Source organism: Mauremys mutica, chromosome 11 (genome assembly GCF_020497125.1).
Source record: "Mauremys mutica isolate MM-2020 ecotype Southern chromosome 11, ASM2049712v1, whole genome shotgun sequence".
Classification (NCBI taxonomy): Eukaryota; Metazoa; Chordata; order Testudines; family Geoemydidae; genus Mauremys; species Mauremys mutica.
The window spans coordinates 17,413,998-17,437,878 of NC_059082.1; the positions used below are offsets into that span (position 1 = coordinate 17,413,998).

The 23,881-nt window shown below is 40.3% G+C and overlaps 1 protein-coding gene across 7 annotated transcripts in view; it reads right to left on the minus strand.

Annotated features, from left to right (window-relative positions):
* ADAMTSL3 (ADAMTS like 3) overlaps positions 1 to 23,881 on the minus strand; it is a 287,105-nt gene that overhangs the window by 69,701 nt on the left and 193,523 nt on the right. For all 7 annotated transcript variants that reach the window (XM_044981169.1, XM_044981163.1, XM_044981164.1 and 4 more), the window contains 7 exons: positions 21,034 to 21,191; positions 17,137 to 17,248; positions 13,585 to 13,723; positions 11,257 to 11,307; positions 7,259 to 7,463; positions 5,541 to 5,688; positions 2,899 to 2,983 (listed from right to left, as the gene is read on the minus strand). In XM_044981169.1, the coding sequence (XP_044837104.1) occupies positions 2,899 to 2,983; positions 5,541 to 5,688; positions 7,259 to 7,463; positions 11,257 to 11,307; positions 13,585 to 13,723; positions 17,137 to 17,248; positions 21,034 to 21,191 (898 nt within the window). The remainder of the gene's footprint in view (positions 1 to 2,898; positions 2,984 to 5,540; positions 5,689 to 7,258; positions 7,464 to 11,256; positions 11,308 to 13,584; positions 13,724 to 17,136; positions 17,249 to 21,033; positions 21,192 to 23,881) is intronic.

Below are 23,881 nucleotides of genomic sequence, written 5' to 3' on the forward strand. Positions count from 1 at the left end.
AGGAGCTGAGATTTCATGTTGTGGTTTTAGTTTGGTTGATAAAAGAATAAATAAAGTTAAAAGTGGCAACGTACCAAGGAAATTGTAAACCCTATGCTAGCCAGAGGTGGGCTAGAAGTTGTCATACTGTGTCACGTATAAACTACAAAAGCAAAGTTAAACATACTCCAAGCAGGAGGGAATTATTGTTACTGTTCACTCTGGGGGAAGTAACAACCGTGTGTTACAGTTTTCCTTAAGACCCTATGCTCTGACCCCAAAAAAGCTTATTCCAGCTGGAAAAGGCCAGATCAGATAGAATACAAGATTCAAAAGGTGCTGTGACAAATCATAATTGCAAAGTACTGTTCATGTAACTGAAGGGCAAGCTGAGAGAGAGAATGAAGGCACAATCCTTCCATTTTGCTGAAAATGGAGGCCTCAGTAGCCAGTCTCAAGGACTGTAATGAATTTGAATCCATATTCTACTGTTACAACATAGTACTACATACTGTACTTTCATTCAAATAAGGAGGTTAGCTGGGAAGTGGCCTACTCTAGTTCATCTACTTTTGTTCAAGGTCAACTTCACTTGTAGATCTGTTTAATGGCTTCTGAATTCCCCTTACCTGCCAGCCTCCTCAGAATAAGGTAAGAGCAGGTCTAGCATCCTAGTGGTGGTAGGAGAAGACAGCAGCAACTTATGTAGGTGAATGAGGGATCTGGCTGGGGTAATAGAGTTGGATCCCAGGGGAGCACAGAGTACCCAGAGTATGAAGACCTGAGGACACCATGAAAATTAGTAGAGAAAAGGGGTGTCACGGACTCACTAACGATGAGTGGCTGAAGGGGCCTTTTGGACCCAAGTCCAGATATTTTTGCTATGACAATGGTAAAATCAGATCCTTGAAGGTGGGGCAGGGTAGGGTGGTTGAAAGGTGAGCAGGAGTTAGGTCTCCAAGGTGGGAATAAGGATTGCTCAGAAGGGAGGACCAAAGGCAGGAGAATGAGATGATGTGACAGAGCATGCACTGAAAACCTACCCAAATGCATGGTGTCTTTCAGAATGCGGGGCACCTGAGAGAAAAGGCGTACAGTAATTCAGCCATCTAGTCCAACCTCCTGTTCAAAGCAGGACCAATCCCCAACTAAATCATCCCAGCCAGGGCTTTGTCAAGCCTGACCTTAAAAACCTCTAAGGAAGGAGATTCCACCACCTCCCTAGGTAACCCATTCCAGTGCTTCACCACCCTCCTAGTGAAAAAGTTTTTTCCTAATATCCAACCTAAACCTCCCCCACTGCAACTTGAGACCATTGCTCCTTGTTCTATCATGGCCTTGTTCTCACGTGGCCTCTGCATTCATGGCCACCAATTTAGAGGGCAGGGTAACCACTCACAAATAGTCAACTCTTGGCCATAGGTGGCAGTCAATGAAAAATTTCCAATGGCAGGTAGCATAATAGTGCAAGTAACACCTGTTTGGCAGGAGTTTTCCTTTGTGAGCCAGTGCAGGTGTCAAATACTTTATCACTCTTAATGGCACCTGTTAATATGTATGAGCCAAAATAAAGAATAGCTAAGTAGCAGAAGAAAAATAAAATATTAGGGGCCCATATTCTTGCTCTCAGGTACAGTGGTGTAAATCTTGAGCTCATCTGAGTAACTTCAGATTTAAATAATTATAAATAAGAGCAGAATTTGGCCCAAACACAACACATTACAGTGAATGCCTTGGAAACCCATGTAAACACCTGCTGGAGTTAAAATATATGAAGGAGATAAGCACAGCTCTCAGTTAGTTATTCTCCACACAGGTGATTCTACGAATGTTCATTGCATCGGAGATCTGAACTGAACTAAAGGGGTGTGAACAGCGGCATATTATCACCAAGGCCGACAAGGCCTAGGCCTAGGGCGGCAAATTTGCAGGTGCGGCAAATTTGCTCACGCCCCCTCCACAACTCCACCCCTTACCCAAATCCCCGGTCCGCCTCCTCCCCCAGGCACGCTGCGCTTCCCTCCTTCCACCTCCCTCCCAGGCTTGTCGCACGAAAGCACTGGGAGGGAGGGAGAAGCAAGTAGTGGCGCGCTCAGAGGAGGCGGAGCAGAGGTGAGCTGGAGCCCATGGGTGCAGGGAGTAACCCGGCAGGAGGGCGGAAACTGCTCCCCACCCCAGCTCACCTCCGCTGCACCGCCGCCATCCCCCGAGCGCGCTGCAACTCCCTTTCTCCTCCCTCCCTCCCAGGCTTGCCGTGGGGGACCGGAGGTGAGCTGGCGGGGTGGGAGGAGAGGCGACAATTTTTTGAGGGCCTAGGGGAGGCAAATTTGTTAATCCGCCACTGGGTGTGAATAGAGCTGGACTCAAGGAAATGTCAGTTATGCACATGCTGTTTCTCAGCCCCAGGGTCAAAGTGGTGGGTGGCCCAAGCAACATCTTCTGAATGGCTCAGATAATTATAATTAACTCCCCTCAATTCACTAGCATGGTGTGTAATATTTTTGGGGGGGGGCATAGGGGTATTTCTCTTTCCAGCAATATGCCCCTCTCCAACTCCAACACAATCATTACATTATTGAGAGGGAGGGAATGGTTGGCTTAAAGCAGTCTACACTTGCTTTACATCAGCTGAGGATTCTCCCACACTGGGGAAATCCTCAACAGCTCTCAAGGCTAAATTAAGGTCCCCTTGCATTGCTCCACTGATGCATAGGGAGCCATCAATCTGGCCCATATATTCTATGCCATTCAAGACCGCTGTTCCAAACGCCAGGCAGTCAAGGTATAAGACCAGCAATAATAGCTCACAAGGTAGCCCAGTCCCACAAAGCATCAAATGCCAAATCCATCTACGTGACAACAGGCTTGACTTGTACAATATATCAGCAACATTTTTTCCACCCAGAAAGGGGAACTTACATTGGTTCTTCTGATGCTGTTCTGGTCTCTTCTATTTCTTGCGCTTGTTTGAACCAGGGTAGTTTAGCTTCTACAGGAATTTTTTCTGGTAGGGAAAAAACATAATTCATTCCATCAAATTCAGAAGCATTTAATACATATTGTGTTATTCACTTCAGCACATTAATGTCTACATAGCGCATTGAGTAAAGTTGGGTCCAAAAAAAAAAGCCCAGATCCAAAAATCCACATCTGAACTCTAGAGAAGTTTGGAACTGAATTTGCCCACAGGCCCATCTCTGTTATTTAAACCACTTTTTCTTCTACTGTTATCCCACACTGTGATTTTGGAAATTAATACTAGTGACACATATTACAGCTGAAGTATTTGCCGTTACTTTTTGAGACTGACAACTGCCTTAATCTCTATTCATTAAGTGTTTATATAATATTCCATTTGATTTGTCTGCACCTGAGCAGGCATTTTGCTTGGCAGGTCTTACATCAAGAGGTGAGAAAACTGCAGCAAGAACAAATTTGGCATTGCTTTGTTTTATTAATAATTTTTGGCATTTTAAATGCAAATTTTGTATTATTTACTCACTTCAGTGTCACTCTATATATGGAAAGGAAGAACTTAAACAAGAAAGTGAATGAATATTTATGGCAAATTTAATGCGACTTATCACAATTTCTATTCCTGGCCTTTTCCTTATTCTGACAAAACTAAACAAAATGCAACAATATTTCTAAATCTGCAATTTTGAGCATAAAACATCTTAGAATTCTTTATAGGGTAAAATTTATAATTTAGATAAGTAAACGCTTCTCTTTTTACATTTTGTTTGCCTTGTAATATTCGTTTACTATTTGAGAAATGTACCAAATAGGCGGCACTGCAAATCTTTTATTCAGTAATACAACTTCCACCATACCGTTATGACATTGTTACTAAACCCTGACCTGCAGGAATACCTCTGTGGGTGAGAAGGTACCAGTAATTCAGTCTCCATGTCCATTCAATCTTTGGCTTCTTTTCTGAGTTTCCCAAAAGTGCAGCTGGTTAGTGCCAATTGCGATGATGTTATTTTCTGATGTGGACACCCAAATCTTGAAGTAATAGATTGGCAATGCCAGCTCACCATATATGGTTAGAAGAATTGTCAAAGGGTAACAAATTTCAATCATTATATAGATGGACTGGATTCAAACTAGAAACTTGGATGTGAAACACTTTCTCTCTTGATTGCCTAAGCCAGTATATCTCAACTGGGATCAAGTTTTGTTTTGTTTTGTTTTTGGGGGGGGGGGAAATGGGACTTCAAGCAGGGCCGGCTTAAAGGGGTAGGAAGCAGGGCAATTGCCTGGGGCCACATAAAGCTAATTTACATGTTTCAGCCCTGCACAGGGCTGAAGCCCTGTGGTCCAGGGAGGGGCTGGAGCCCCACATCCCATGGGGCTGATGGTAAGGGGTCACAATTTTTTCTGATAGCGGGGGTCACAACTTTTTTTTTTTAAAGTCCAAAGGGAGTTGCCAGCACAAAAAGGTTGAGAAGCTCTCCTTCAGAGAAGGAGCTCTGAAGTCTTCCAAAATATTCTCCATGTACTGAAAAGAATGAAACTTCAAAGAACTTTATCTAAACTCCTTTTGGACTGTGCAGATACACAGCACATTCATATCAAGTTCTTCTCCTTGCAGGTCCCCTGAAGTTCCATAATACTTTCATTACCATTTTTGCTGCAAGACTTAGAGAATTCTGTTGTATTTGTCCCTTGATGGTTTTTTGCCTGGAGAACTCCCTAAAACCTCAAAATATCCTGCTCTACCAACTTATTTGTGGTAAGTCATTGGGTTTCAATAGCACTTAACTACATTTCCTATTCATTTTACTATGTAAAGCTTACTGTTGAGTTGTTTATATTCCCAACAAGTTTTTCCAGTAAATATGAAAAGACTGAAAAGACTTCCAACCTTAAGGTTGAGGGACCAGGACTGGGACAGGAGACAGAGAAGTCTATCTATCTACCTACCTACCTATCTATTGTACATATGAGATAAGAATGGAATAGAAAATGTCACTTTTATATCTTCTCATACCTCTTGCTCTTTGTTTCCTCTTATTTCCCTTTTATTCCTCAATTAATTTTTAAAGGACATTTGTTAATCCATGTCATTAAGCACTAAAGATTATTTTAAAAAAATGAAGTGGAAAAGAAGAGGAGAGGGAAATCAGCATGGACATTATTTAAGGTTTTTCCATGTTGCATGCAGAATTCTGTAGTTTGAGCTGTCAATAAAGAGGAACAAGGGCCATGGTTATATGTACCATAAGCTCTAAGAACATATTACTCTTCCCATTGAAAATGTTATTGAGCAATCCCCCAGCATCTAATGTATTGCTCCCACCTCCCCCCTATTTAACTTATGTATTTTAATGTAGAGCGCTTGTTGTTTTCATTACATGATATGTTATCAGCAAAAAAAAAAATCACACATATACCTTTCTTTCCACCAGTTGGCAACAGCATTTCCTTTTGCCAACACTGGAACAAGTCCTGGCAAATTTGAGCTTCTGGCACTTCTGGGAGAGATGACCAGAGACCCTTTACTTCTGTTAACAAAAATGCAAAACAATAACACACGCAGACAAAGTCCCAGTCACCTTTTGGTTTGCAGCACGGTACTGGCACGATGCACTCTTCTTTTATGTGTAGCTTAAGTTGTGAATTACATCCCCCGACATGCTGGCCACGGTGGTCAATACACAATACCACTCGGTAACGTAAGCCTCGGCCACAGGTCACCGTGCACTAAGGGAGACAATACAATAATATTACTCCACAAATTTTTTAAAAAATATTTTTCAAAAATATTGCTGTTCATAAATATGAATTTGGAAGCTTTAAGTCCTTACCCAAAGCCCACTGAAGTAAAGTGGAGTCTTTCCATTGACTTCAGTAGGCGTGGCATCAGGCCTTAAGTGAAAACTTTAAGTGAAAACTATAATAGCTGTTCCATCAGATTTCAGACAAATATTATTTAAATAACCTTGCATTGCCAAGTGACTAAAGCAGGGGTAGGCAATCTATGGCACGCATGCCAAAGGCGGCACGTGAGCTGATTTTCAGTGGCACTCACACTGCCCAGGTCCTGGCCACCAGTCCGGGGGTCTCTGCATTTTAATTTAATTTTAAATGAAGCTACTTAAACATTTTAAAAACCTTATTTACTTTAGATACAATAGTTTAGTTATATATTATAGACTTCTAGAAAGAGACCTTCTAAAAACATTAAAATGTATTACTGGCACACACAAAACCTTAAATCAGAATTAATAAATGAATACTCGGCACACCACTTCTGAAAGGTTGCCGACCCCTGGACTAAAGAATATTAGTGATGGCTAGTGATGGACAAACCTCTAAAGATATGTGTGTGTCTTCCTGGGTTCTGCAAAGCTTATCTCAACAGCTACAGTCTATAATGGAACTGGGAATCTACTGAGAATAAGCTCTCTCATGACGTGTTTAGTGGTTTATGGTTTAAATTGGGTCAGAAAAAACATCAGAATGCTTCTCCAACTGTATTTCAGTGATCTTATTTGGATGAACTTATGGAACACAGAAGTGTTATCTGTCCATGTCAGATAATCAGAGCCAAGATAAGTTGGCTCTATATTCCTGTTACTATAATGAAAGTAAGAAGAATGCTAGGAAAATCATCCATATAGACACCTCTCAATCCCCAAACAACCATGTTCTTGGCAAATTATCTACAGTGGAGGATTAAATCCAGAGGTGAAAGTGAGCTGGTCCGGTCCAGTGTACCAGGGCAGCTTCCCCAGGGACCGGCAATTTAAAAGGGCCCAGGGCTCCCAGCAGTGGCCAGAGCCCTGAGCCCTTTAAATCACCACCGGAGCCTCGGGGTAGTGGCGGCAGCTGGGAGCTCCTGGCCCCAGCCCCGCCCCTTCCACCTGAAGCCCCGCCCCTTCCAATTGAGCCCCACAGACACACACACCTTGCTCAGGACCCCAGCTGCCCTCTTACCGCTAAGTCCTTTAAGTTACTTTAACCCCAATTATATCTATCAAGAAATGGGAGACAAAAGTCCTGATTTTTAAAGAGCTTCTCACTCTGATTTTGTGGCTATAATTTTGCCTCCACATAAAGTTGCACAGTTCTGCAAGCAAAAAAAAATTGTGCATGCATTTTATTCCACAGAGATATCTTACATCATGAATTGTAGGCTAAATCAGGTAGACAAATATCTACTGCTAAGTGCTATAAAATGTGCCTGCAATTATTTTTGTCCACAATTATATGACTGCACACAATTAGAGGCTGCCTTTCAAAATTGGGTACAAATAATTTTTCAATTTACCTGAGACCACTCCATAGCTACCCACTTAGGACAATCAAAGAGATTACAGGTTTGCATGACCTTGGGCTTGGGGGCATACATGCATTTCCATTCCTCTACTTGCAGTATCTCTCCATGTATGGTCTCCTCTACACAAACAAAGCTCCTCCGCTGAATTCCACCTCCACAGGAAACAGAACATGCAGTCCAAGGATTATGCTCCCAGCTAGGGGGAAAAAACAACCAAACCCCAAATACATTACAAATAATGCCATCTATAAAGCATAGCAAAATATTGAACCCAATCTTACTTCCATTGAGGTGAATGGAAATTTTGCCACTGACTTCTAAAGGGAGCAGAATCAGGTCTATTTTCTGACATTGGTACAAAAATGTATATAGAATCAGAAACATACTGTGCCTTTGTTTCAGGCTTTCTTTCTGCTATGTGCCAAAATGAACACACACATAAATGGATTCAAGTGCCCAGGTAAGTTTCCTGAAGTGCTCGGAATAACCTGATTCTCTTGTATATATTTTGAGGAGTTAAAGCAGGAATACAATGTATTCGATTATTTGAATAACGTCTAGAATGAATCAGCATCATGAAGCGTGTTCCACACTTAGGCTACTACTTAACATGGCTATATGTAATTTTGCATCATTATTATTTGGTTAGCACCAACAATGTGCTTGAGGCTGTATAAAAATAAAAGCCTCTGCTCTGAAAAGCTTACAGCCCCAGATATAAACACACTGGGGATCAAACTTGCAGTAACATCTGAAGTGGGGATGACAGTAAAGTTATACATTTTTCAGGGGCTTTAACTCATACACTAAAGCACAAACCACACATTTAGGCATCTACTCTTTCACAAAAGACCGTAAATAAATATTGAAGACATACTCAAGGATCTTCCTGATGAAAGTGTATCAGTCACAATTACAAACTACAAGGCCTCTAATCCTGGGCTCCTCCTTTCGTTCTCACACAGCCCTATTCAATCCCTCATTGTCCCATCCACCTGCCCCCACAAAGAAACCTGGGGAAACAGTTGGGTCCTGCAGCTGGTCTTAAAAGTTCATCACATCTTAGCTTTGGCAAATCAAGGCAGGAAGTGAGTAAGAAGACTTTACTCTAGCCAGTCTAAAACCTTTAAATATTACAACTGCAGTGGCTCAGAAAAGAACTGTGAAAAAAATGTACATCATTTATGAATGATAGATTCAGCAAGTACAGCAATATCCCACCTAAATCAATTCATCAAGAGTAACATAGGTTTTGTAAAGGAAGTCATAATATCAGAGTAGATGGAGCAGAAGCCTATAAATCAAAGGCAGACGTCAGTAAGCACTACCTACTCCCTATGATACAGAAGGTAACTCAAGTATACTTCCTATTTTAAATAATTCATTAAGCTGTCTACAAGAAACATATCAATCATGTTCAAACACTATAGCACAGAGTCCATTTTAAACATACAAAAACCTCCTCTGAACTTTAAACGTAGAACATATGCTCAAAAGCAGACAACATATAGCTGACTGACTCGATACTCATTTCATATTGCCAGAGGAAAAGGCATTTAAAAAGTCACAGTTATACTTTTCACTATTTTACCTAAACAAATGGCCAGTGTTAAAATCAACTCATTTTCTTTGAAAATATCAGGAACTAAAGAGCAATTAGCTGTTCAATGAGTTAGCAGCTCATGGATTCATATGTGTAAGGCTGCCTCTACTAGATGTAATACTACTCTTAGAAGTGTTTATAGCATAAAGTTTTATAGTTGTTTTTCTTTATCTCATCAGTTTCGAACACACTCCAGTTCCCATATTCCCATGAGCATTTTCAAGATGGAGGGAGGTCCAGGGCTACTGGGGGGAGGAGGGGAAGTGTCGTGGGCAGGCAGTCAAAGAGACACTTTCCAGAACCCGCAACTGTCAAGGGATCCTCAGCAGTCCAACAAGTCTGAGATATATGGAGGCGTTCCAAAAGCCTTAAAAGAAAATTTTTATCCTGGGAAATTTTTGTTTATTTCAAAGATCTCCATCTGTAGAAATATTTCAGTAGGACATTTACAGCTCCAGCCGCAAGAGAACTCTTTCAAGAGCCCGCAGTGTGCATCGTGACTTTCCCACAACTTCCTCATTTGAATGAGAAAATGGTGATGAATGCCACAGGATTGCAAAGCAGCCTTGCACATGGCCTCTGTGTTACATGGGAGGTGACGGCTGCTCAAGAAGAGCGAGCCAGTAAAGCTTTGGTGAAGAGCATCTACAGCACTTTGTTTTATGCCTGTTGTGTGTGAACAGCCATGCTCGGCACTTGAACAGGTAAAAAGCAGAATTAATGTGGAGTATCTGCAACAACTTTACAGCCAATAAGTGCAGAGTGCAGATATGCTAGAATTGCTGCAATATTTAGCTCCTGACTGGGCCAGATTCACCAGAATGTGCAAAGTGGCCAGGTGTTTCCACCACTGCTTCTTCTAGTTCTGTTAGAGAAGGGCAGCTTTCCTCTCCCACTGAAGGCTAGAGCAGCAATACATTGAATCAGCCTGCCTTGTTCTCGCCCCTTCCTTAGTCAATGCCACCAACTTTTGGGTGTGTGCTGGCTGGTCTCTGAGTGGATAGGGTGGTCGTGACTGCTTTAAACCAACAAAACCAACACAGCCCCCAGTGAGCTTTCACACATGGGGATCAGGCCAGTATCTGCTGGCACAGACAGGGAGCCCTTATCTGCAGTTCTTAATGCTTGAAATGAGAGCAGTTGCCCATGACTTCACCCTCCTTATGATCTCCTTTACCATGGACGGTGCTGTACAGATTCTACAGGCACAGAACAGCACAGAAGGGAAACTAAACCTTAATTCCAACTGGTTTCCTGAGCCACTCAGAACACGAAGCATTGATATAAAGAAACTGTGTTGAGGTCAACACCGAGAAATCTGCAGAGTCTGGCAGCAGAAGGAAAAGAGGAAAGGGGAAAAGATAGGAGCAGGATAATTGCAAAACTGCAGTACTAAGCCACAGGAGAAAACATCTCCACCTATCTGACAAAGCCAAAAAACATCAAAGAGCAGCATATCTTCAGCTGTGTAAATTGTTAAGTCAATGGAGCTATGATAATTTACACAAGCTGATGGAATCCAAGGAGTTCCACTCAGTCAAGTGAGTCTGCAAGTTCACTCTTCTCCCACCATATCTCTATTTATTCAGAAAAATATATTTTTAATTTCAGTTTTTCATTAAACAATTGGCCAGATCCTCAGATGGTGTAAATCTGCTTACCGCCACTGACTACACTGATTTAAACCAGCTGCAGATCTGACCCACTGTTTTTAAATTGAAGTTCCTAACTTCTTTATAAAAAATAAATCTATCACATTTCAGAGAAGCACTAAATTAATTTTCTGACTGTCTCAGGTGAAAAAATGCTCTCAAACCACTTAGGTAATGAAGAAGCACAGAAAATTCCATATCTGCAAAGTATTAAAGCAGTGTGTATATGAACAAACAGCACGTAGGAATAAACAACAAAAAGAACAGAAGAGCAATGTATTTTAACAAGCAAATAATTCATTCCCAGAGTGCCACATGACATGAATAGCTACACTGAATGCATGCATTTTTTATTAATCCAACCAAAATATACCTTCACAGAAAAGAATGAATAAATACATGCATTTTAGAGGAAATTTTGACAGACTCTTACTTCTGCACTAAACAGTTATGCACTTAGCAGGGTTTTACTGCAGTAACAGAGGACCCAATCCTGCAACACTTTACTTAGGAATAATCCCATTCAAGTCACTCAGATGCGCAGTGTTTGCAGGATTGAGCCCAGGATTTACTCTCTTCTGTATAACTTGGAAGATCAGCTCCTACACTAGTATGCAAAGACAGTAGATAATGTTCTAAGCTATACAGTGATTTGAGGCTTTGTATCTGAATATTAAATTCCCACAGAAATCTCATCCTGATGCTGACCTGCATGTTACAGTCCCCATACATACCGAGGAAGAGGCTGGAAGTGATCATAGGGCATGATTTCTTTAAATCCATCACTGTCAATAAAATAAATAAGGCATCATTATTTCTCATATCCTAGATGTTATTTGCTCTAGATGTTGTGTACAATCATGTTTAAAAGTGAACAAATCCCACCATGAGATCAGGAAATGTGAGACCAATTACAGGATCTTCCTGTGGAACAAGATGACCCATTATGTACCCATCATTTCTGAAGCTGCTGGAAACACTCAGTCTATAAACTCCTTAATTCATTCCACTAAAATGGAAACAGCAATTTCTCCTCAAAAGGAAATGAATGACCACTAAACAGTTCTAAATAATCCTCCTATGTGCGACTCCTCCCAGGTTGTGCCACTTCCCCGGGATGCACAGTCATTTCTTAACAAAGAAATGGACACCACAGAGAAATCTGTAATGAAGGGATCTGTGGAAGGTGCATGCAGCTGAAATAATGCATGACAAGGGTTCAATCTATGGAGGTGCTGAGCACTTCCTGGAAGGTGCTCAGCACCCTCAACTGCTGCTTACTTGAATTACAGAAGTTGCTCAGCACCTAGCAGGAGTAGGCTCCGAGGTTAAGGGAAGGTCTATTCCTCAGGTCTGCAAGGAGAAGTGAAATATGACATTATTTCCCCTCATCCCCTGGTCTGTCTTTGTAGGGTAAATCTGTATAGCAAGAGCTCATAATTTCGACTTTTCTACCTGTCGTGCTCCCGTCCCAGCATTGTAATATTCCACAGCTTTTTCAGATAAACTGTATTAAAGTCTTGCCATTCTGTCTATCAACTGGCATTTTAGAAAAGAGCTTTTAAAGTCTGTGCATCTATACTTAGTAGAGGTCACCATCAATGATTATGTTTAACACGGATTAAAGGAAATGGACAGTTTAGCTATAGGAAATGAAATCCATTCAGAGTGTTTCCTCCTCTTCTTATATACAACTCTAGTCCAGCCAGATGGCATATTAATGTGAGGTTCTGGGACTTGACACTGTGAAGTATTTTAAGATACTTCAGCACAGCCAGGAAACCTCACCAGACAATCCAAAAGTAAATTAGTTTTAAATACCACTGAGCAATTCAATACAGTTTATGTCTACTGTAGCCTTTATAATCTGGCAATAATATTCGGTGGTATTTGCACCAGAAGTACCTTTATTTAAACTGATTTTTTTCTGACTCTCTTGTAACTTTAAAAAAATCCCCCGAAAACTTTAAATATTATGTGACCAATTGTAGAGTGAAAACGGTGAATGAAATTTTTATACCAGATAGTCGGACAAACCAGGATAAACCACGTGCAAGAACTTTATGCTGAATGAAGAACGGAGCTACTACCTGCCTTTAATGAGAAATCCTGAATAACATATGACAGCATCGATAAATCCAAAAGCAGACATACAATCCCTCGTGTTCACGTAATCCTACAAAATGTATGCACTGGTGCCATAGGGTATATGTCTACACTGCAATCAGGAGGCACAAGTACAGCCTGTGTAGACCTATCCAAGCTATCTTTGATTAAGGTAGCTTGCTAAAAATAGAGATGTAGCCGCAGTGGCCCAGGCTAGCCATGTGAGTACAATTTCACCCGGAACCGTAGGCACATACTTGGGGTGGCTGGCCCGTACTGTTGTTTGTGCCACAGCAGCCATACTGCTGAATTAGTGAGCTAGTTCAACCAAAGCAAGCTAGGTTTAGTGAGCTAGTTCAACCAAAGCTACCTCGAATATTTCTACATGTGCTGTTCTGATGGCAGGGTAGACATATCCATAGCGCTCTCCAAGAAATCTGCAGCAAAGGTAGGCCACAAACTAAAACAAATGGACTATTTAAACCATCTCTGTACATAGCAAATTGTCATTCTATTGTGCAGTGGTCCCCAACGCGGTGCCTGCGGGCGCCATGGTGCCCATGGGGGCATCTTAATGCCCCCGTGTCCTGGCCCCTGGGAGAGCACCCACCGAAATGCCGCCAAATTTCAGCAGCATTTTGGCGGGGACGCCTCTCGATGACGCCGCTTGTCAATGGCAAATTCGGCGGCATTTCGGCGGGTGCTCCACTGCCGCAGTGGTCCTTTGTCTGGCGCCCGCCAGACAAAAAGGTTGGGGACCACTGCTATTGTGTAAGATTGAGGAAGTGCTACAAGCCTGTGTGTGTTGGTGCCAACTGCCAGACTTTCTTTAATGTCCTGAACAATTAAGATTAAGCAGTCCTAAAGATCAAAGTGTGTCAAAAGTCAAATAAATATGGTTATTTGCTCCTTAGTAACTAAAAATACCATCCCACTTACATATTTGTCATACAAACCTAGAAGGACAGGGATCCATGTTGCATTCCTTTAGTTTAGGCTTTGGTTTCTTATTTTCTGGGTAGTAGTGACAGTAGTGATCAGGAACAACTCGCTTCAAACGAATATCCACACATTCAGCGGAGTTAAGCTGATAACCTAACATGGGAGCAAAAGATGAACATGCTAATGCTTGTGATGAAGGGAGATAAATTCAAATGGCTTTCTTTTCTCAAATACTGAACTATACATCCAGTTAAATGCAGTGATTTTTGTGGGGGTGTTTTTTAGTATGGAGACGCTGTACTCAGACATATAGGGCCAGATCTTCACCTGGTATACGTCAGCAACTGAAGTCAAGGAAGTTATATTGATTAACATTAATTGAGAGTCTGGCCCTTTGTTCTGGTAGTGTTTTAGGAAGACACTAAAAATAACAAAATTTTAACAGATGCAGTTATACACCTACCGGGACACCTCACCTGTCACTTTCTTGAGGTGCACAATCAGATGGCCGTTTTGTACGTCCACATTTATAAAACCCACACAGAAGGGTTTACTGAGTGCACTACTGAGAGGTGTATTAGGTGGTCATGTGTGGTAAGAAAAATACTTAAAACAGAAAGCCAGAGGAATTGAAGATAAGGTTCAAAGACAGTGTTAAGTTAAACTTTAGAAAACCAAGAAATATTTTCAAGAACATTCTTAGTTAAAGAGCCAAGAAAAGAAAACCAGAAGTAACTCCTTGGTGCAAATATCTGCGTAAAAGGACTCGTTAACAAAAAAGATCTGAGTTTAATAAATCACTAGGTTGCTTTCTTGGCTAAGAAAAAAAATGGCTTATTCACAGGAATTGTCTTTCACTGAAACAGAGAAGACAAGAAGGATGTTCTGGTATGTGCTAAAAAAAGAAAAGGGAAGAAACCACAAGAATGAAAATCCAAATGGAGTCAATAAACTAATAGCATAACTGTGTCTACTGAAAATGCTAAAGTATCATATATCAATAGCTTCACTTATGTGTCTCTTGGCTGATCCAAAGTGTCATCATGCATGAGAGTGATAACCATAAAGAAAAACTAAACAGTTCCAGCACCTTAAGTATGCATGTGCCAGTTCTTGTGAGCACCCAGCAGACCTGGAAGAATTACCAGTTGCAAACAAAATTCAGGTTTTTAAAATTTTCCTGTTTATTTGTATTTGATTGTATTTGATGAGCCACTCTCAACCACACCTCTCTTCTCTGCACTCCCAAGCCTCTCCCTCACCCACACAAAGATTACAGAACTGAATATGGAGTGATCCAACTGTGAAATGATATACTGGTGAAGCAGCTGATTCTAATTTTTTTGTTGCGTGGAACTTTTTCTATCTGAAATGTCTGAGTCATTTTAGTGCTGGTGAAAGAGCTCAGACAGCATCTGGAAACCAAATCTTCTATGAGATAATAGGTTCAGGCTGGGCAGCAGCAGTGCAAGTTTCCCCAGTAACATACAGTCCTCAACACTGCTTCTATGTGGGGTCCGTGTGTAGCTTAGTCTCCAGGCTCATTTATTTACTGGCCTGTCTCTCAGGACTGCCAACAAGAACACCAAGCTTTGTTGATAAAGATGGTGATTTCCTAATATGGACATCCAACCACAAGGAATTGCACTGAAGCTACCAGCTAATTTCAAAGAGAATAAGCAGCCATCAGATGGTAATAATTTTCAAGACAACAGTGTCTTAGATTGGATTTGAGCCATCAACCTAGAAGGGAAGGTGTCCATTGAGCTATCCAGTGTTTGCAATGCTTACAATAAAAATTATTATACTGTACACTTCTTCCCCTGTGAGGAACATAAAGGAAAAACACTTAGGCTTGCAATTCTACTTCTTTGACGATACCATCCCACAGGATTACCATTCACATTTCCAATGAGAGTCATGTCTCAGAGGGCCAAAAATCTTCAAAGATAGAGGAGTTTCCCACCATGACTCTGGCTAGAGGAATGGGACCTAGGAATAGTAATCGTGAGTGTATGTTATTTCCATTTTTATGGTGGGGAAACTGAGGCACAAAGAGATGTTGTGACTGATTTGAGACAGCTGGGAAGAGAATCAGACTCTTCACTTGTACTTTAAGCACTTGACAAGGCTCTCTTATTTTTTTAAAAACAAACACACATGAGCCATTCTTTGAAAAACAGCATTTTAATAGGTTCTGCAACCGTGGGGTAATTATTTAGATTATTTTGCTTTTTTTAGTCTACATGAATAATACAGTGTATTCTCTAAGAGAATGAATAAAGGAGCATTATCAGACTCCCCCTGGAGAACTTCCCTGTGTCAGATGAATCTGCACTGGTGTAAAGCAGGTATAGGTGGTATAATCATTTCCTATGCCAACTGCTTCTCCAACCACCACCTCTGCATAAGGAGAAGACAGGACATCACAAGGGCAGGGCTGAGGCAGGAGGAGGGTATGGTGGAACTGAGCTGCACTTAATCCCCTGGTTATATAAACTCTGGAGTTTAAACCAGCAGTGGAAGCTGAAGTAGGCCCCTTGCTGGTCTGACTTTCACTAAGACCAACCAGCTGGGGTTCAGATTGCCCTCCAGGGGTCACTGCAGCTACCACTGTCTACCTCATCTGCTTGTAGTGGAAAATCAGGGACAAAGCAAATAAAACTGTAGTCAAGTGAATAAGCTTTAAAAGTGGATCTTAAACACTGTGCCATTTCTTTTGCATCACTCCATTTCTATCCCCTACTCTTTCCTCTTTCCCAGCTTTTTATTGTCTATTGTTCCTGTCCTTCCAGGTGGCTCCACTAAAAACTCTGATGGTACCTTTGACCCTCAGCTTCCTCTCTCCATACACATTTCTCAGGTCGCTAAATATTAGAAATTTCACCTTTTAAACACTTCACATATCCACAAGTTTCATACTTGATACAGCAAAAATACTGCCCATGTGCTTAGGACCTTCCCTCTATTTCTGCAAAGATGAGTATGCTAGTTTGTCAAATATCCTCTCTTTGGTCACTTCACTTGGTCCAATACCATGCACAATGTCTACAATTTTTTGCCTCATTGTTCACCTACCTCATCTCTCTTTTCTTCACTCCACTGACTTTCCTATCTATTAGCACTGCTCTAACATTCTCACTCTAACATTTAAATCTAGAGCCAGAAATGCTTCCTTCCTCTTTTCTCTCTCTTAATCTCTATCTTCCCATTTGATCTCAATGTTCATCCTCCTGCAATCTTCATACTGCAATCCATTCTTTCTCACTTCTAGCCTCACATCACTTGGACTATCCTGTCTTTATTTTTCTGAATCTCTTTCTCATAAGGTAACTCATTAGCTGTACACACTGACATTCGATAGTATGTAAAACAATAACTAATATGTTTTTATTAACTGCAGATATTACCCTTCTACTCAGTCACTTATTTAGCTGAACAATCACCAACATGCAAAGCAGCATAAACTTATTTAATTGATTTAAAAAACAACACTGTATGAAAATTATAAATCAGCCATTTATAATCCAGAGTTGTAAACACTCCTGAGCACAGCCATTACTTACCTCCTCCACATGTTACAGTACACGGGAAGAACTCTGTCTGTCGCCATTGATGACTTATGGGTTGATAGAAAAAGAATTGAACCACGCTGTCTTTTGGGGCAGTATACCTGGTCTAAAGAGATTTCCATTACAACACATTTGTATACTGTATGCCAATATTCATGACATTTCACAACATAACTCATATGTAATCACAATGCAGAGAGCTATATGGCAATAGGCAGAAAACCACACAGAAATCTGGAGCAATACAAACAGAAGTTTCTAATAATAAAACATTTGTATGTTGCCTTTTTCAAATTATTCTCCTGTAATTATGTAACAGGGCTGAGAAGTCCCTCTGGTGATTTTTCTTCCCTTGCTGGCAAAGCTCTTCGATGTGCCCTGCTGCTTTATAACACTATAGGCTACATTTTCAAAATTCCGTAGCGAATATATGGGTCTAGAAGTTGAACTGAGTACAGGGCATACAGATTCATCTGCAGATAAGACATGGATCAAACTGGATGTACACACAATATCTGAGGTGTAAAATATTGTGCATTAGTGTATTTCTATGTCATGTAAAACCAATGGCCTGCATCGAAGTGGAGTTATGACATAGGATCATTTGGCTGTGGTGTCGTAGCCATATTGGTCCCAGGATATGAGAGAGAGACCTGAAGAAGAGTTCTGTGGTGCTTGAAACCCTGTTTCTTTCATGAACAGAAGTTGGTCCCATAAAAGATACTACCTTGTAAGATCATTTGTCATTTGCAATGGAAAACACTATGAGTACCTTCCCTTGGGTACCGGCAAATTATTGATATTTTTGTGCACTTTTAATAGCTTAATAGCTGCATACAGTCAGTCTGTGACCTGGGCAGATCAATAGCTAATAACCAGGTATGATCAGTACTTGGATGGGCAACTCCAAAGGGTATATCTATGCTTGATAAAAGACCCACGGCATGGCTGGGGGTGTCCTGCGTCAGCTGACTTGGGCTTGCGGGGCTCAGACTGTGGGGCTATAAAACTGCACAAGGTGGGAGCCAGCACATCTACACTGCAATTTTTAGCCCACAGTCTGCAAGCTCAAATCAGCTGACCCACGCTGTGAGAATTGGTTTTGGGGGTTTTATTTCAATGTAAACATACCCTAAGGGAAACCCAGGGTGCTGCTGAAAGTGAGGCTATTGATTCAGGAGGTGGCAATCTTCTCTTTGATTTAACACTGAACCAATGCTACATCATTTTGCCAGGGAGCATTGTAACACTATCCTTCGGATGAAATGTAAAACAGAGATCCTGGTTGCTTGGGTCTTTAATGATCCCATGGTGGTTTTCACTACAGTAAGGCTGTTAGCCCAAGAGTCTGGCCAAATTTTAGTTTGGCTAGTTATATTCTGCCCATCTAAATTACCTCAGCAGCTTTAATTAGACAGAATTTCTCCTTCCCTTTGCCTCCTAAACTCTGTTGTTGTGTTGCTGCGTGCTGTAAAACAGCTTCCACTTTCTACCCTAAAGTAGGTGAAAGGACTTCTATATATAATTTGTACTGTACTTTGGTATCTTGGGGATGAAGTGTGGCCTATAAATGTAAGATTTATTTATAAATTAAAACATGACAGGCTCCAGTCATTCACTTTAGCTACTAAATTCTTTTCTAGGCTGCATTAGAAAGATCAGAATGCTGAGTCCTATCTGGGCCCATATGCACACAGGAATAATACCTTCAGAATCTTCACAAAGAGATGAAAGTGTCAAGCTAATAGGAGTCAGGCTTTGTCACCAATGCTGAGAGCTAAATTATCTATACCCATGTTAGCAACCCTCTTATTTGAAAAGTAGCTTTAAAAAAAAAAATCACAATTTCTTTCTGCTGTCAAGGATGGAGGCCAGAAAATTTCAGTGCAGGGACCCTGACTGTAGAACTAGCTTCCCTTGAATGATCCACCAAAGACAGGGTTTAAAAATCTTCAGAGCCTGGGAGAAGACACACCTTTCAGATTAGACATTTGTTTGATTATGGATGGTTCCTGGGGAAAATCTTATAATTTTTATGTTGGTGGATAGTTTAATGTAAACTGTTTGGTTTTTTTTCAAGAAGTGCATATGCCATTGTGATTAGTGCGTAAAAAAATCATAGTAATAACAGTAAAAATAATTGGAAGCCATAAATGAACTGTATTAAAGCTTAGTAATTTTGCTTCCCTCCTGGGAGTTACGTGTTATGCACATATAACTTTTGGCATCTTCTTCAAATAAAACATTATTTTAAACTCAGAAAGGCATTTCATTTCTTATATATATATTACCCAAAAGGGAAGAGAAAATTTTCAGGAACCAATTAACCAATGGCAACTTATACAGAAATTATTTGAGCGTGTAGTGAAAGAAAACAATTCAGGATTTTTTTTTTTACAGTGTATCTTAAATTTGGAATGTTTTAATAATTAGGGAGACAAGGTGAGTGAGGTAATATCTTTTATTAACTTCACCCACCTTGTCTCTCTAATATCCTGGGATAAACATGGCTACACCACCACTGCGTACCATTAATAATTAGGATAATTTACCTTGCAATTAACTCAGCCTAGATAGAGCTCAAACCACTATAGAGAGGAAATGTTTAGAAATGCTAATAACTTCCATTTTCAAAATGGGCAATTAAAACCAGAGTCCATGACTAAAAATACAGACTCGGGTTTTTTAGCATACCAAATAAAAATGTACAAATAATGTGTGCCCAAATATGCATCTAAATTTATCACCATCTTCATATTCCCCTGATTGAACCAATATTTACAATAAGGCAGGCTTTCACCCAGTGCACAAATGCACATAGACTGTTCTTTACACTTAGTTCCTGTAGGAAAAACCTCGCTCACACTCCTAAAAATGTAGTTCTTAATCTCTGATTTGCACCTACCTGAACTTGTAAATCTGATGATCCTGGGAATCTTCAGACACAAAATTCAGTCTCTTAAGAGGATGAGGCTAGGATTGTTTCATATTATTTGGGGAGGGGAAACTCACCTATCCTGGGGTTTCTTTATTAACTTGAAACTCATATCAGGATCACTGGAGGTTTTGTTAAAGGTAACAAACCTTTCCAGGGCTGTAACATGGCTTTGAAATGAAATCATGTGAATTTCACCAGTTTCAAGTGAATTTCACTTTGATAATTTAAGTTTATTCAAACTTTTAAATTTAAAACAAAAACTAAGATGTGTGCTCCCTGATACCTCCCTTCTCTTCCCTTCCCTTCACTTGTGAGGTAAGCAGGTCCTAGAAAGCTAAAAAGATTAGAGCCAACTAGCCTGCCTCTTCCAGTTCATCTCAATCTTGCCTTTCTGATCTCTTGCCTTTCAATTCCCCCTTTTAATACACATATATCTACTTTTAAGATAGAGCACTAAATTCACCACCAAAGAGAATGTCAGAAAAAGTGTTTACGGCAGCTTATGCCATTGTAAATAATGGTGGAGATCCTTAGAAATGGACAAGGTTCCTATAATGACTGGAAGAAATTGGTTGCATCTTTCCTTGTGTGAAAACTGTAAAATCCTTCACAATTCTCAGTGGCTTATTCAAAGCTGATAAGGTTCTGACTCTGTAATCAAATCAGGTTTGTGCTCAGAGACTGCTGCATTTATGCAGACTTCCACTGAAGTCAATGGAAATGAGTACAGGAGTGTGCCCATGTGGATCTGACTGATGTATCAAGGCCATAGTTCAGTGCTATATGCAGTGGTCCATTAGAACATACACATAAAGAACAAGAGAATATACAAATTGCCTTGTAACTATGGCACAGTTAAGTATAACATGTTCACTCTCCTTTACTTTACATTCCAATGTACTTCAAATATATTGGCAGACCCAGCTTTCAGCATGCCTAAACACATATCCTACCTTGATAATGAAATCTGCTCCCAGAGGTCCTTGAATCTTTATAGTTTCTCTATCCGAACTCTTCTGAAATTCAACAGTTGTGTTTTCTATGACAAATATTCCAGGGGCATTAAAGCTGTGTTCTCCCTGGTCTCCCTGCAGTGTCTTTGACTCAATAACTAACAAAGAAAACATATAATTTCATTAGGTTAAACAGAGTATATAAGTCAGAAAGCAATTTGAACAAATCATGACTTGCAAGAAGTAGCAGGGTTTGTGCATAGGAAAACTGCATGAGTAGAGGACACTTCAGCTTTTGTATTGTAGGATGATCTATACATTCATGAAGTAGTTTGCTCAGTATTCTTTGGACACAATAACTATCTGCCTGATCACACCATTCTTTTACATGGTATATAAAGAGAAGTACTGTTAATACCATTTAACCCAAATCAATTGCCTCAATATTATGTATCAAGCAATAGATTCAGTATGATAAACTGCAGGTGTTGATGCACGCATTTATTTCTTGAAGTTCCCACTATCAATGGACAACCACCTCAATATCTTTATCCTTCTAAGCATCTGGAAGCCATAACGTCATTCTGAATATTTACTATGTTAACAAAGAGTTGGGCAAGTAGGAATGTCATATTCTTGGAATAGGTGATGATGAAAACCTTTCCATTGCTATTTTGCATTCCTTAGAAACAGAGTAGACTAGAATTTCCAAAAGATAGAAAACACTTAGTATGGGATAACCTCCCACATATCGACTGCCCTATGTTGTCCGAAACTGGATGAAGAAGATATTAAGGAAGGAAAACCTCTGGGCACTCCATAACATGGTATGTGCCCAGTGCTGAAAGGCAATATTGAATGTGTGCATTGGAATGAGGGGTTGGTTACACTCTTATTGAAGAGATGTTTCAGAGTAAGGAATGGTCTACGCACAGATTTAGTACTGTATAACTATGTTGGTTATGGGAGTGATTTGTAATGAAATAGTTATACCAGAACAACCTTTAGCATTGATGCAGTTATACTAGTTTAAGGTGCCTTATATCAATAAAGTTTATTCCTCTTCCCATACAGGAATAGCTATATCCAGTATAAGAACATTTATACCTTTATAACTATGTCCACACATGGGGAAGTTGTACTGACTTAGATATAACATTACCGTTAAAGCAGTACAACTCTTGTGTGTAGACAAGCCCCAAGAGATCAGACTGGAAGAATTAAGGGATCTCAGTCATTTCTCCCTACTATCTTCTTTAAAATGACTTTGGATTAATCACCTCTCATTTTTCTCTGTCCAAAGTGCCAGCTTCTGTCCTCCACTCCCAACATTTTAAAGCACTGTTTCCCAAACTTGGGATGCCGCTTGTGCAGGGAAAGCCCCTGGCAGGGCCCAGTATGTCCCTTGGCCTGCGCTGCTTCCAGCAGCTCCCATTGGCCTGGAGCAGCGAACCGCGGCCAGTGGGAGCCACGATCGGCCGAACCTGCGGACGGGGCAGGTAAACAAACCAGCCTGGCCCAACAGGGGCTTTCCCTACACAAGCGGCGTCCCAAGTTTGGGAAACACTGTTTTAAAGGATAAAGTAATTATTTTGCAACATAGAAGTGTGTGTTTTTTCAAGAAATATGCATAGGACAATTAATGTTTGTAAACCACATTTTTGTCTCATATTTGTACATTTGATGGAGTGCCTGTTTCCTTTCTTTAGTGACCTAAGTTTACTGGTGAAAGTAGGCCTTTAACCAGGCTAGAAGGGTCCTGTCAAAAGCGTCTTTTCAGTCCAGTTATGACAGAGTAAAAGAAGTAGTCATAGGAAAGGGCAAATTGCTGGACAATGAATGTTTAAGGGAAAAGAAAAGGCAATTGTTTAATGATGAGTAACTGAATTTATATAATTCTCTCCTGAGCACTCACGAGTTGGTTTATCAACCAATTGAATAATTAAGAGTATCAGCAGCAAAGGGAGTATGGGTCAGTGTAGTTGAGGAACTGGCTTTATAATATCTGACACTGTATGGATTCTGTAAAGTGTCTCCCATAATGCCTTGTGAAGGTGCTACTAGAAGCCCAAGATAGAGTCTTACAAAATATCTAGGAAGAAGGCATTTGCAAGAGTCAACTGAGAAATCTGGATAAGGTACAATGGGCCAAATTCATCACTGGTCCAGTGAAAGCAGTGGAGTTAGAACAGGGAAGAATTTGGCTCACTACATCTAGGCAGCACTGGTTATTAGTTATTGAACTGCCCAGGTCACAGGCTGACTATATGCAGCTATTAAAAGTAAAATAAAAATATTTGCTTAAGGGATATAATTAATTTGTTAGATTTCTTTAAAAAGAATTGACATCATTTAAATAGCATTTTGAGCCATTCTAAGTCTTAATGAGATAATAGAATCTGCCCTTTTGGGGACTTGATGGACATGCAAAAAAAGCTTCAAGACTTACTTTGACATAGACGTTAAATTCTAAGTTTACTTTGGGGGTTAGCAGATATGTTTTATACGATAAAAATTAACTCTTTAAAATAATATTTTAAAAGGCCTCTTGGTGATGAGAGCCTATACCCTTCAAGAAGAGATGTAGTTTATATGGCACAGTAATTACACTAACCCTTCCCAATCTGGAGCCTTGGCTTAAAATCCTGAATAAATCCCAAAAGGAAATGAGTGTGGAGAAATTAACCTACTCCTTAATTTACCTAGTTAAAATAAACCCTATGAATCATAGCCATTTTCAGATTCTGTTTTAGAATGACCTGGAAAGCAGTGGTGTCTAGGTTAGGAATGAAGTACATAGACAGAACTGTGTCAGGAGGTTTTTTTAAATCAGAGACTGCCTATGGCA